The 15,246-nt window shown below is 37.3% G+C and overlaps 1 protein-coding gene and 1 long non-coding RNA gene across 3 annotated transcripts in view; one reads left to right on the top strand and one right to left on the bottom strand.

Moving 5' to 3' along the window:
- Window positions 1-4,669, top strand: part of LOC107669223 (MKL/myocardin-like protein 2) — a 37,583-nt gene extending 32,914 nt beyond the window's left edge. For both annotated transcript variants that reach the window (XM_016461383.1, XM_016461382.1), the window contains exons 15-16: window positions 3,166-3,226; window positions 3,540-4,669. In XM_016461383.1, the coding sequence (XP_016316869.1) occupies window positions 3,166-3,226; window positions 3,540-4,033 (555 nt within the window). In that variant the 3' untranslated portion in view covers window positions 4,034-4,669. The remainder of the gene's footprint in view (window positions 1-3,165; window positions 3,227-3,539) is intronic.
- Window positions 4,670-8,994: 4,325 nt separating this feature from the next.
- On the bottom strand, window positions 8,995-10,693 carry LOC107669225 (uncharacterized). Its single transcript, XR_001631959.1, has 4 exons — window positions 10,559-10,693; window positions 10,405-10,446; window positions 10,117-10,258; window positions 8,995-9,383 (listed from the first exon to the last, which is right to left on the bottom strand). It is a non-coding gene; the product is annotated as an uncharacterized LOC107669225 (long non-coding RNA).
- Window positions 10,694-15,246: the final 4,553 nt, after the last annotated feature.

Genomic DNA, 15,246 nt, shown 5'->3' with positions numbered 1-15,246 from the left:
GACAGCAGCAATCTTAAGCTTTGATGGTACAGTTCCAGATGACATTGACGTATTAATGAAGTGAGTGATGGGTAGTGATAAAGCAGGCAAGCAATTCTTCAGTAAAGAGGTAGGTGCAGGATCAAGAAGACTAGTAGAGGAATTAGACAGCCTGATTATCTCATCAACCACTGTGGGGACAATAGAGTCAAAACTAGAGAAGCTATGAGCATGGCATAATGAGAGAAGTTCAGTAGTGGGAACTGAGGTAGGGTGTAGACAGGTATGAGATGTTTTACTCTGAAAAAAGTTCAGGAAAGAATCACACATTTGATCAGAGCCCTCTAGAGACTGTGCGGGAGGCTGAGTTCACTTTTTAATCGTAGTAAATAATGTTCTAGGCCTGTTTTTGGACTTAGTTGAGATGTGACGAAGGCATGTATAACAGTTTCAGCATCCTGCTGACTGAGAGAGGATCGAATACGCGAGATATTACGCAGGTGGGAAAAAGCTGTCTTTACTACTTTACCAATGTGATCATTGAATGAAAGAGTGGAATCAATGAGAACACCAAGATTGCAAACTTAAGTAGAGGGCATAATCAGATCACCATCCAGATCCATCAGTTGACCAGAAAGCTTAGATACAACAGCTTTAGAACCAATCAGAGTTCAATTTAAGGTAATTTGCCTCCAGCCAAAGCTTGAGTCAGGATCAAGAAGACTAGTAGAGGAATTAGACAGCCTGATTATCTCATCAACCACTGTGGGGACAATAGAGTCAAAACTAGAGAAGCTATGAGCATGGCATAATGAGAGAAGTTCAGTAGTGGGAACTGAGGTAGGGTGTAGACAGGTATGAGATGTTTTACTCTGAAAAAAGTTCAGGAAAGAATCACACATTTGATCAGAGCCCTCTAGAGACTGTGCGGGAGGCTGAGTTCACTTTTTAATCGTAGTAAATAATGTTCTAGGCCTGTTTTTGGACTTATTAATGAATGTAGAGAAGTAAGATGATTGAGCTGCATTAAGAGCATTCCTGTACTGCTTAATGTGTTCAGTATATATCAAGGAGTGAACAATAAGGCCAGTTTTCTTATAAAGCCTTTCCAGCCAGCAGCCCTTGGTTTTCATTGCCCTTCCCTCGCACATTGAAGTGTGCAAGGGAAGGGACCTGTCTAGAATTTAAGGGAGCAAAATGATTCAAAATAATAGAAATACTTTTATCATAGACATTAAGAATGTCTTCAGCACTGGAAAGACTGCAGTAGTCAGAGAGGGGGAAATCACTGAGTGCAGCAGAAAATGACAGAGGATCAACCAACTTCCATGCACAATAATCAATCAAGGATTTAACAACAGGTTTTGGAATGTAAAAATTACAAGAAAATTCAATCAGTTTATGATCAGAGATACCTATGTCAGAGCCTTTTAAGGCAGTAATGTCAATACCAGTAGAGCAAACCAAATCCAGTGTATGGCCATGTACATGAGTTGGAAAATCAGTATGTTGCTGCAGATTAAAACAATCAAGGACAGACATGAACTCAAGAGCATGAACAGTATCAGTAGTATCAACATGAATATTGAAATCCCCTAGCAATAGCATAGCTGTAGATTGGGCAGAAGCAATTGTCAACAATTCACACAAGTCTGACAGAAATTGCATGTTTGTTTTAGGACAACGATACACCAGTATTATGAGCAGTGAAGTGTGACTAGTGATTTTAAATGCCAAATATTCAAATGATGTCACCTCAAGGAAAGGAGACAGCTCAATATGAAGACTCTGACGATAGACCACCGCCAGGCCCCCACCCCTGCCTCCAATTCGGGGCTTAGTCAGAGTACTGAAACCAGGAGGAGAAAGCAGATTAAGTTCAACAAAGTCATTAGATGCTTGCCAGGTTTCTGTGAGCATCAGCATATCACAGTTATTTTCAGAGATGAAGTCCCGAATAAACGTTCCGTTCCCAGTTAAAGGCCGAGTGTTGAGTAGGGCAAAATTACCACATCGCTGCACATTCTTATTAAACACAGAGTCATCTCTGGTCTTTTCTAGTGGCCTTAGCGACGATAAACAAACTCTGTGATGTATATACGTAGAGGATGACTTCCATGTGCTTAATCTATGAGACCAGATAGAGGGGATAGAAGCAGGCGAAGAGCAGTTAAAGTTCAGGAGTCGTTTTGGTGAGCGATAAATATAGCCGGGCCGACGAGCAATTCCAATAGTTTTACACAGTCTTTATGTGGCGGGATCCAGCCGGGAAAAACAGGTCAAACGACGCAACTGCGCAGATGTGTAAAAAAAACTCCATTTGAATGAAAAACAGCAAGGATAGCAAAAAAACACAAGAGGCCATCAGTCTCACGGCCAAACAAGATTTATTTGAGAAAAATTTCAAAGTGATGAGAAAGTGGAAAGTGGAGACTCACTCACCGACACTGTCAAGCGGTACAAACACACCATCGTTCCGGGGAGAGGGCTCGCTGGGGTGTAAGGCGTGTGGCAAAGTTAACATCCAAAAGAGGACAGTTCAAAACTTTGATTATAAATCCAGTCCAGAGATCGATAAGTGAAGATGGAAATGTTCACAAAAAACAAAAAGTAGATGAACCAAGCGATTTCACGACAAAAACAGACAAAGAGAAAGCAAAGGCGAAGCGAAGCGGCTGCCAAGTTGCGCACTGCGTACTCTCAACGGAAAAGGCTGTTAAGTTATTACATACTTACATAGTACATACTTATCAGATAAAAACAGACAAAAATATCTATACTGGTCTCATAGTATTATCTCCAATTCCCCCATGAAAAAGAAAAATGAAATACTTGATATTTCAATATCAATATTTCAATATACAATAAATGCACTCCGACACCTGTCACAAAAAAGTCAGTATACAATATCACTATTTTATTGTATGACATTTTTTGTTTTCTCCAAAGAATTCGGTAAACTATTTTTTTTAAAGGTGCTATATAAATACTTTTTATTTAATGAGAACTGTCTCTTTGTTTGCAGTTAACCAGAGGTAGTCCTTGTCCATTGTTAAATGCTGTGATGACTGTAGTTATTTTAGTTAGTTAGTTTAGTTGACTGTAATTATTGCTTCTTCTCATTTGCCTTTTCTTCAGTGCTGTCCTTGTACTGAAAAGTAATTTTTATTTTTTGTCGGTTTGCAGATTCCCACAGCAACGAGTCAACAGATGGATGATCTCTTTGACATTTTAATAGAAAGTGGAGGTGAGTTTGTCATTTTGTTGCACACTACAATAGTTGATTTGTCAACTCAAACTATAAATTAAAATACAGATGTTTATTTTCACACTTGATAATCATGAGTGTCTGTGTGGAGGCTGAGAATGTCAGGATCATCCTTGCTACATTTCCCAGAATCCCCTTTTCCAGTGCTGCCTGCGGTAACAGCCTGGCATCTGCTAGATTCAGTGGCAAATACACTACCATTCAAAAGTTTACCGTCAGTAATCTATTTAACTTTTTTAAAACTAAAATGTTAACTTTTTAATTTCTTGTGCCACCCCGTTATTTTCTGCAGAGATCACTCCCTTTAGTCAACAGGACCCATCTGTGCCTAAGATGATGCCTGTCGCGGTCAGCATCACCACCCCGCCTATCAGCACCGCCCTGTCCCGTCCACCCGCCCAGGTGCAGATGGCACCCCCGCCGGCGCTCATGGTGGAGCCCATGCCTAACCTGGCCTCCCTGGTCTCCGACAACCAGTTGGAGGCTCTGCTAGAGGGCACGCTGGTTGGGGACACAGAGCCGGAGCAGAGGACTTTGGGCCTGCTGGAGGAGCTTCAAAGCCAGATACTGGGGCAGCCAAACTCCCCAATGGACACTTCAGAGCTGGGTTTCACCGTCCCGCCTGCACCTTCCTCCTCCACCCTGTCCTTTAGTCTCCAAGACACTGGCCTGGACAACATGGAGTGGCTGGACATCACTATGCCTGGGCCCATCGTTGGACTCAATCCATTGGGCATCACCTCTGAATTCCTGGATGCTCATGATCTGCAGCTGCACTGGGACTGACAGGAATCACTTCAACAAGCCGTCTGTCTGTGGGGGAAGTAGGGATCGTCTGTGTGGTGGCGGTTCACGTCTGGCAGCTTTATGTGACTAGACTTCACTTATGCTGGTTCTAATCACCATCTGTTCTCATTCACCTTTTGATCAGAAAAGACACAAGAGCCTTGTGGGTAATGCTGGCTAGGGCTCTCTTTGCTGTGCCATTCTGAGGGAGCTGCAGATTGAATTCTGCTGTATTGCTATTTTGGGTTTTTTATTCATGTGCCATTGACATCAGATTGGTTGCAGTCAGGCTATAAATATCCTCACAGCTAGTTTTAAAGAAGGGTAAGCTGTCGGTTCCAAATGATGTGGCATCACAGTAGAGTTCACTTTGTTTGCAAAATTGAAAATTGAGCCTTGAGCAATGACGCCATTAGCACTCCTGTCCGTGATCATGAGTGTCTGTGTGGAGGATGAGAATGTCAGACTCAACCTGGCAGTCAAGTCATGTTTCCCAGAATTCCCTTTTTCAGCACTGACTACAGTAACAGCCTGGTGTCTGCAAGATTCAGTGGCAAATACACTACCATTCAAAAGTTTGGGGTCAGTAAGATTTTTTATAACAGAAATTGAGTGTTATTTAGCAAAAATCTAATTATTTGTTTAAAAGTGACATATATAATGTTACAAAAGATGTTTATATGTTTCCATTCATCCTAAAATATTAATAATATGGGAAAAAAAAAATCTAAATTTCCATAAAATATTAAGCAGCACATTTCTGAAGAATCATGTGACACTGAAGACTGGAGTAATGGCGGCTGAAAATTCAGCTTGGGAATAAATTGCATTTTAAAATAGAAAACAGTTATTTTATATTGCAGAAATGTTTCACAATTTTACTGTTTTTAGTATAAATATTTTTTTTATTACATAAATGTACATAATGCCTAGTGAGCATAAAAGACTACTTAAAATAATAATAACCTTACCGACTCTAAACTTTTAAATGGTAGTATAGTTTGATGGAGAAGATCTAATTAGCATATCACTTACCAACTTTTTAGCAAATCTGCCTTTTTATGATATTGTTTGACTCCTTGACCAGAGGAATTGATTGATGTTTTATGAAGTGGCTGCAATTGCAAATTTCCTGTAAACGTAAACGGCTGATCTTAGATGAGGTTGCAAAGAGCATTTGGTTTGATTTGCATCTGAGAATTGCAGACATGTACATTTTTTAAATCCTGGACACATGGAAAATTTGTCTCAGTTCATTTGTCATCAATCAGCTCTCAATTTCAGCCAAAAACATCCCATTTCGATTAACAGGCGATCAGTTCAACTATACCATTGTGAAATGGTCTCAAATGAATCTATGAAAGTTTATGTAAATAATCTATGAGAACAAATATTTGTATAAAAAAAAAAGAAAAGCAAAAAGAAAAACTATTTTGTCTGACTCGTTGGATGTCCGACCCCTTGTCTGTGTGTATGTGAATTGTGAATCAGTGTGTCTGTGTGTGATTGTTCGTCACTTCAGTGGAATGTTGTGTGTTTGACTGCATCATACTGTAAGGAAGTTCCAGTTTTTTCCCCACATTTTTCTCAGTTCGGTTCGCACAGTGGTTGCTATATTTTAAATTCTTATTTGCATATTTTTGATGCCATGGAAAAAACTGTCAGAGATGCTGCTTTTAAATGAAGCCACCAGAAGTTACAGCTGACACTAAATACAGTGATCTCAAACAGTACTATATATTACGTATGAACACAGGGCATCTTTGTACCGTTTATTCCTTCAGTAAATTAAATTTTGAAAATGCAAAACTCTCTGTGGTTTCAGAAGCAAACTGGACAGTTGAAGTGGTAACTGATGACTTTACTGCATGTTAAATGTCACCGGCAGCTTAATAATTCGTTTGTTGAGGGAATCAGAGAACAAATGAATCCAGATTTGTCTGCTTTCGTTGTTCTGACATTTTTAACAGGCCTGTTTTGTCAGGTTCCTATACTAAATATTTGCGTGTGAGTGCATGTGTTTGTATGGCTGAATGTCTCTGTCTGTTTTCCTGCATTTATGTTCGAAATTGCTACAGACCATACAAATGAAATATCTGTGTAAATGAACAACATTATATATATTTGCAAATATCTTGGCAGCAAGTGAATAATCAAATTGATGTGATGTCTTTCAGAGAAACATACTTTTGTTGCTTTTCCTTCTGTTTAGCCCTTTCTGTGCTTTTCTTTCATGATTTAATGTTGTCAACCACCTCGTGAATAATATATATATATATATATTCTGCTCTGACGGGACACCTTTCCATTCGGCGAGGCAATAACCACTGACCACTGGCTTTGAACTCAAGTCTTTCAGATTTTTTGATCCAAAGGGACATACATTACTTGTACAAGATGTACAGCACGTTCCTGCTGCAGTGATGAACTGCTCGTCACAGTTAGATCAACCACACAGCGTCAAAGCACCTTTACAGATGAGCTTTTATTAAAGAGAACCTTTATCAGCTTTTTGTGCGTCAGTGTTACGTGTGTGTCGTCCGCTCACAAGTCCAGTGATTAACTTTGCTCATCGGCTCTGTTTTAGGCATTGTACTGTTCGTTCTGCATACTGTCCAAATTCTGGCATCTCCAGGAAAGAAAAAATGCCAATTACTAGTTTTAACTAGTAGAATCTTTCACTGCTATGTGTAGCTTTGGGGACAAATTTAGTCCAGTAAGGAATAATGCATGTGTCTGACTGTTCAGAGCAGTTTTTGGCATTACTGACTGCTGCTATAATGCAGCCTGTGTTGTTACCAATGTTACCATTGGTAACAACACTTTTTGGAAATGAAAGTACAAATGTGTAACAGGACTAACAGCACATTTTGGTAAAGAATGTGTTACGCTTTATATTAAGTAAACAATTCCTGTGGATTTACCATGTAATTACTCTGATGTTACACAGCAGTGGCCAGTAAGTTAGGCTTTACATATAAATTGTGGTTGGTGTCCAGAATGTTACACTTTATATTAAGTGGACAGTTCCTGAGGAGTTACCATGTAAGTACACTGGTATTACAGTGGTGCACCAACTCCACCAACTTGAGATCCAACTCCTCCCACTTTACATATCCCTAAACCTATCCATCTCCACCCCCTGGATCAAATTGTTCCAATTACTCTTATACATATTGTTGTTACAAAATGTAGTTATATATGTCCTGTTACACATTTGTACTTCTACAAACCATTCGGAGGGTTGTTACATGTGTGTAGTTACAGAAATATTACCGCTCTAGATACTCTGTACCAATGTGTACTTAACACTGTGGTTACATACTACGTACACATCTAGTTACTATGTAAGTACACAGGTATTAGGACCACTTAATATAACGTGGGACCACTGTGGTAGTGTATGTTTGCTTGAATAAATGCAGCCTTGGTGAGAATAATAGATTTTCAAAAAAATAAAAAAATACCCCATATTTTTGAATGGTATTGTACGTGGTTGAGGATTTTTCCGTTGGAGAAAAATGTTAATCTGCATTGAATTTGCATTGAGTCGATATGTAAGTCCCATTCTCTGTTGGAGAGTAAAGCAATAACTTGCATTTTATATACAGTGCTGTATTGTATACAGTATATGCAGGAGATCAGATATCAGAGCATCACTTCAGTTTTACATCATCTATTTGCATGGGGCCTATTCTGGCTGAGCTCTAGAAACCCGTGGCTTGCGTTTTTGACATTTAGGACGTCAAAGCTCAGCTCTTGTTAAGCTTCGTGTAGAGATTTAGGATTCCTAGCTCCTTGTTTTCAACATCGTCTGCTGGACTCATCTAGATGTCATGCTCTTTATCCAATATTGATGTATATTATGTATCAGTGGTGATGACACTGGGCGATATTTAGCCTTTGAACATGCTCCAAAGCGGGAGATCAATCATCATTTGTATGCCATATGTTTTGCACATTGTGTATATATTTTAATGGATGTAATACATATTTTTACACGTTTGGAGCATCCATGAGCTCTATTTTGTGAATAGTTTTGAAGATATGATTATATATACGCCATCACATATCAGTGAAAATTAATGTATTGTGAAAATACTGTTGTAAAGGATGTTTTAGAGTCTCTTAAATATACCAGAGGAATGACATGCAAAACTTGTCTGTTTGTTTATTTTTGTCATAAGCTGAAACTGTCGTTTTTATACTCTGAATATTTAATATTATACATATTTTCAAATGGTAACATTCCATATATAATAGAAAGATTCATATACAAAAACAATCCATTGTTTTCATGGTGACATTTGATACAGTATTCTTCCTATAAACAGTTCTCCAGGCTCATTTACATGACTATTACATGAATGCAAACTAGTATTCATAGAATCACAAATGTCACTCAAACTTGGTAATATCAATTTGGATATTGGTTTATTATACTGTTAAATAAGATGTTGCATTGATAAACATCTTTTTGTTTCAACGGCTTGGATTGTTATCCAAATCATTGTTACGGTCCACATTGGTCATGACTGCAGCAAATTATTATTTTTTTTACTACATATAATATATATGAAAAATAGTACTCATAGTTGTATATATGTAATAGAGTAAGCCTACTATAAGTACTATTCCTCCATTTTGGAGAAACGTACATGTACTGCATTACATTTTAGAAATAGTGAAACGAAGAAATAGAGACCCACTTCAAGATGTGATAGTGATGTTCAGTTGATGAATGGATTCTTTTCAATGAACCGTTTAAATCGGTTCACACTGAATGAGTCATTTGTGAATTCAACTGATCCAAATGCAGGAGTTTACAGCTCTGATGCAGACTGGTCAGAGCGAGTCTAAACCACTGATTTGGTCATGTCTGATTCAAAATGAGCCAGTGGTACATGGTTTGTTTACTTCTACAACCACTAGTCATGACTATGTTTCTATCACCCTAAAGGCCTATTGGAAATGGTTGAGACGCTGCTGGACTAGTGGCCACTTGCACAATATTAATGTAGCACATTAGGTCCTCTTACTCTTAATCAATTATTATTTGCTTAACTTGACTATAGTTGAATTCCTTTGTACATGTAGTTTCGCCACATCTCAAAGCCTACATATGGACTTCCCCAGCAAAGAGACAAAAATCCAGGCCTGACCCCTGTGCTCAGCTTTAAGCTCTTCTGGAGGTTTTCACAGTCATGTTATTGCAGATCAATAACTGTATTACCCTTTGCTTCAAATTCTATTTACTGAACATATATCTTTATGGCAGGATGGACACCTGTGGGTGACATCTTTGAAGCGATTCATACAAAAGGGGACCAGGCAACATCCGGCCAGGCACCTGCCCCAGAAACAACAGAAGGGCAATGTAAATGTAAACTCAATGCAACATGTATATACAACAGTTCTGGTTCTTGAATCTGATTAGCCGAGTGTATTAATGGAGCGTTTTGTTCAAAGCACTGATGCGTTCAGCAACAAATAAAAGGTATAGTTAGCCCCAAATTTTTTCATTTATTCACTCTCATGTCTTTCTAAGCTTGTGTGACTTTCTTTAGTGCGAAATGTGTCCATTTTTTTTTTGTTTTTTTTTTGTTCATTTAAGTCAACTGTCCCCAAAACTGTTTGGATACCCACATTCTTCAAAATATTTTTATTTGTGTTCCACACAAGAAACTCATACAGATTTGGAACGACACGAGGGTGTGTAAATGATTACAAAATGTTTGTTTTTGAGAAAACCATCCCTATCTTTACGAGCGAGTCGTTGAATCATTCACTCGATTTGTATTATAACATTCAGTTATTCTGGAATGTGTTGCTGATAGATGCACAATGTGTAATTAGGTTTCGTCAAACTGTATGTTTTCAGCAATACTCTGGTTAAAATGTAAATTGTTAACTTCTTGTTTACTTTGTTAACTTATTGTTACAACTTCTTTGTATTAAAGCAATATTACACTTGCAATTGTGCTGTTGGTCTGAATATCAGCACGGCTGTGATTACTTGCAATATTTGGAACAACAGCACTTTTGCTTGTGTGCTTATTGATTATTCACTATAGCGTACTTACCCTACCACAGATAAGAGACAGCAAAAGAGAAAGGCATTGCTGCCCAGTTTATAGTAGATCTCAGTGTTGACAATCTTCTGGCAAGAAGGGCATTTTACTTTTGCAGGGGACATGGTGACATCGTCCAAGCTTACTACTGTCTCTGGGAAGGCGAAACACGTTCATTTTGTTTATTCATTCATCATATATCAGTTCTATGGCAACCTAACCTGGACATTTGTCCATGGTTTTTGCCCAACTTGTCAAGTTGTAAAGATGTGCCATGTATGTAACAAACTGTTATTTTACCTGAGTTGTCCTCTTGCAGAGCAATGGTAGGAGAAATTGTCTCTGTAAAAGAAATATGAAGAAATCTTTGGATTTGAGCTTTTCCATTTGATATGAAGAGTATATTATACAAGATAATTAATGTTACGTTTGCAGGCTATCTATATTATTTCACCTGTGTTTTCCTCTTGCAGAGCAGTGATAGGAGAAATAGTTTCTGCAGAAACGGGGAGAATGTAGAGCCCTTGGATTGGAGCTTGAATTGGATCTGTCACAGAAAGTATATCATGCAATATAATACAGGATAATTAATGTTTCATTTGCACACTTATGACTGAGAATGTTCCAGAAAAACCACAGTATCACAAAAAATATTATTTTGTGTAGGATTGAGCACAACCTTACACTTTTTGACTTTCTCAGTTTGTGTAAATCCACATGGGGTTCAGAGTATAATATTATAGTATAATATAATTAACGTATAATTTTTCCACATTAATTTCACACTTGTTAAGTACAAATATGTCGTTTTGATTCATAATTACAGTGTATGTTTTTTTATTTATTTACCACAAAAGAATGGAAGTGAAATGTGACAACATGCCCCATAGGTGGGGCACGTTGTAACAGACAGCTTAAAATTTTAATGAAAAAACATAAAAGACCAACTATAATATTTTGTCAATAAAATAAAATTGACTTTTTTCAAATAAAATAATGGTATTTTTTTAAAAATGAAAAAGAATGTAATTTTGGAGTTTGACAGTGAACACATTGTAACCAGGGCCCCATGCTTGGGACGGCTCTGATCGCAATGCACAGCTATGCAGCATAGTTCAAAACAATGTGAGCAAACAGATGAAGAAAGACTTTCAGACATTTAGAAAATCACAACCCTCCCGTCCCTCCACACACAGCTCTCACAGAACACGAGAAATAATAAACGAGCCAAAATGCTTTACATTTCTTAAAGAGGTCATATGACGTTGCTAAAAAGAACATTATGTTGTGTATTTGGTGTAATGCAATGTGTTTATGCAGTTTAAGGTTAAAAAAACACATTATTTTTCACATAATGTACACTCCTGTTTCTCCTCTATGCCCCGCCTTTCTGAAACGCTTTTTACAAAGCTCATCGTTCTGAAAAGCGAGGTATGCGCTGATTGGCCAGCTATTCAGTGCGTTTTGATTGGCCGAATACCTCAAGCGTGTGACGGAAATGTTACGCCCCTTAACATACTGTGATGCCGTGTCCCGGCGCGATGAGGCGACACCAATAAAACCCATTACAAACGAGGCATTTGTTGCATTCAGTGCGTAGACATTTGGGGGCGTGTTTACACGAGCCGTTTTAGGAGGGCGTGGACAAGTCTTAACTTTTATAAAGAATATCTCTTTGGGTTTGAGACTTTAGTCTTTGCAACTTTAGGGATCTTATCTATGCACGAACAGCTTGTAACACTCCAAAGAGAAAGGAAAATTTGAAATTGCATCATATGACCCCTTTAAAATAATTTCTGAACATGAAACATCGACTCTCAGTCTTTATTCACCTGTTTCTTGTGGTTTCTCATAAAAATTCATGAAAGTAAATAGTGTAAATTACATTACTAATGTCATAGAATAGAATAGTTCTAATAATAGCAGGGCACATTGTAACACAGTGTTAATACGTTCCCCATCTGTGCAACTGGAAATTAAAACTGGTTAGTGTCTTCTGCTAGTTAGCATTAAAAGGGTCATGACATGAGAAATCAAATTTGCCTTGATCTTTTAGCATAAAAGAGGCCTTTGCACCATTAAAACATCCTGCAAGTTTCATAGCTTAAAACGTCCTCCTCATTATGAACAAAGCCTTTATTTAATCAAGCTCCAAAAACGGCTCGTTTTGGATCTGAAGGGCAAGGTGAAGTCACCTGGGCGCAGTCATTTGCATAAACACTGCCTCCAGAGCAAGACATCGATGAATAGACATCTTCTCACCATAGGCCCCGCCCACTGGCATTCAGTCGCTTAACGGCTTGACACTTGATTACACTGAATGCGAGTCTTGTGTGTCAAAAGCAAATAGAAATTACAATCACTGCCGCTATCTTGTCTTCACTGGATACAGTACAGAGATGTGCATTTGCTTTCTGACACAGCCAATGCACTCGAGTCTGTCAATAGGACAAATAGACTGAAAGAGTGTAGATAGTTTTAATGGCATCCTGGATCGTGCGCATGTTGTTTTGTAAACAAGGCACAGTGTCATGGAGAGTTCACAAAGAAGCATTTGTTGAAAGATGAAGCTGTACTAGATCTGACTGCAGGTGCATCACAAATCGTAGTAATGCTTTGTCTGGAAATGACCGTTTTATTTTGATTATGTTGTCAAAACACACATGCAATAGCGAGGGGGCGTTGATACTGTTTCCTATGCAATGACATTAGCCAATCATAACAGTGGCTGATTACTGAGAAGCCTTAAAGAACACGCCCCTTAAAAACAGGTCATTTTAGAGAGAGGTTCAGAACGAGCGTTAAAAATATTTTTCCACATATTTTTTTTTTTTTTTGTGTGCAAACAATTTTATTAACATTATAAGTAAACCTCAAGGAACATATTAAAAAAAAAATAAAAAAATCCATGTCATGACCCCTTTAAAAGAATCTAAACTCTGAATAAAAGATTGGCGATTCAAATAATGGCAGATTTGTCTCATTTTAAATTAACACCAAAAACTGAGATGAAAAATTTACTTAAGTCATAAATTTACTTTTGCTAATGTAAAATAAATGTTATCGGTATCTTCAAAAGATTTTTTAATTTTGGTACAATTTTTTTTCTGTATGGTGTTGATATAACAGTAAACACTGTAAATTTTGTTACGCTAGCATGTGTGGAAATATTTAAACCATGTGTGTTACAAATAACCCTGTGTTAGTTTGTGCCCCATGCACCCCTACTTAAAGAAATAAAGTGGTAATTAAGTTCAGCTTTTTTGTGATGAAATCAAGAGACACTTTTAATTACAGTAAATTATAACTGACCATTTTTATTTTATTTTTGAATTTAATTCATTTTAATATCTTTAATAAAATCAAATAAATGTTTTATTTATAATTAAAACTAATTAATTAAAATATAATATGTTCTTAATATGTATATGGTATGTAAAAATCATGGGATGTGTTTTGAGAACAGATTTACATCATGACCAGTAAATCAAAATTGTTCTTAATGAAATTTTTTTTAATCTAAATGTAATTGTAGATTTGAATGAAATCTAAATGAAATTGTAAAATGTATGATTTTTTTCCTTAGAAATGTAATTGACTATAAATACTTACTAATGTATTGTTCATGTATTCACTGTTTAGTAAAAGAAGTACTGAACTGAGAAGTATTTAAAATCTGAAAAATAAAATCTATTTTACATTTTGCTCAAGCTTGTTTCTGCCTTTCTGTTTTGTTTTGTGTGTGTATATGCATGTGTGTGTTTCTTAAATTTGTCGAATTTATAATGTAGACACATGCCTTTGTCTGTGGTCTGTGTTGTCAAACTTTTTTTTTTCTGAACAAGATCCTTCTCTTTTTGCTCCAGTAACTTCAACTCCTCCTCTATTCTGTCCAGTTCTGTAGGGCCCTCTTCATTTGCAAGGTATCCTAAAAAGAAAAAAAGAAAATGTAAAGCAACCAAATTATTGTTTGTACTAACTAGTCAAATATAAGCATGCAGATGTATTACAGTCAAGAGTGGAGTCATTGCAATTTGAATGCTCATTTCCTGGTAAAGTAGGCAGGTCCTAGAAAGAGTAATTGCATTACATTGTTTTGCATGTTTTATTGCACAGTGAAATAACCAAATGTTGTTGCTCCTACTCTGAAGTCCATAGATCAGTCTGAGTCTAACATTATTTCCAGGGGCCAACTGCATAATTCTTAACAACTAGTCTGACCAACTTGCAGTTACCAATGTGTAATAAGTAATTTTGGGATTTAAACTAGTCTAACTACGTTTTTGTAACCCATTGTTATGACCAGTCCTAATAAGAAAAAAGTACTAGACTAGTTTTAAGACTAGTTCAAGCGCTTTATGCAACCAGCTAGCCACAGTAATGTTTCAATTAAGGTAACTTTTATTGTTATTATTTAATTAGAGTAATTTCTTTAGCAATAGCATTGCCGTTATATTGGTGTATGAGTGTTATTCCATTACCTTCTATTCTGTTGTTCTTCTTTTGGATCTCCTGTAGGAACTGAAGACGGTTTAGCAGCTGTTGTCGTCTGAAGAGGATGTTCCACAGGTCTGTGGTATCTTCATCCTGTTCAGGGCCCTGTGGCAGCACTGGGGTCGTACTATAGTACATTGTCATAGAACATTGCCCTATAGAGCAAATTACATTGATTTTACAACCTTATATGTAAGCATATAGCCTACCTTTTGGCCATGTAAACAAAGGTGCGGTCACATTAGCGAAATTTCGCGAGCAAAAATGGCCCGTTGTCCATTGTCAATAGTGTAGCGGAAGTCACTTTCAGACAAACAGCGGCGAATTCGCGTGACCAACTTGCACATGAGAGAAATCTGCATGGAGAACTATTGAAATGAAATTAATGAAATTCGCCCGCGAAATTTCGCAGCAGCAGTAAATGTGACCGCACTTTAAAACTGAAAAGCCCTACAGTTCTTCACGTGCAGCAGTCTGTGGTTTTAGTCGCAGGTTCGCGAAAGTGATCTAGATTTCTGCATTGCTTACCCATAAAATGTGGTCTGATCTTAATTTAAGCCACAATTATAGACAAACACTATCTGACTAAACTAATTTTAAAAAAATGCACTTTGCTTATTATTGAGTAAATAATCACAATGTAGGGTG

The sequence above is a fragment of the Sinocyclocheilus anshuiensis genome, unplaced genomic scaffold (assembly GCF_001515605.1).
Source record: "Sinocyclocheilus anshuiensis isolate Anshui unplaced genomic scaffold, SAMN03320099.WGS_v1.1 scaffold220, whole genome shotgun sequence".
NCBI classification, from domain to species: domain Eukaryota; kingdom Metazoa; phylum Chordata; class Actinopteri; order Cypriniformes; family Cyprinidae; genus Sinocyclocheilus; species Sinocyclocheilus anshuiensis.
Note: the sequence above shows the minus strand (reverse complement) of the source record. Positions and strands in the feature narration are given on the sequence as shown.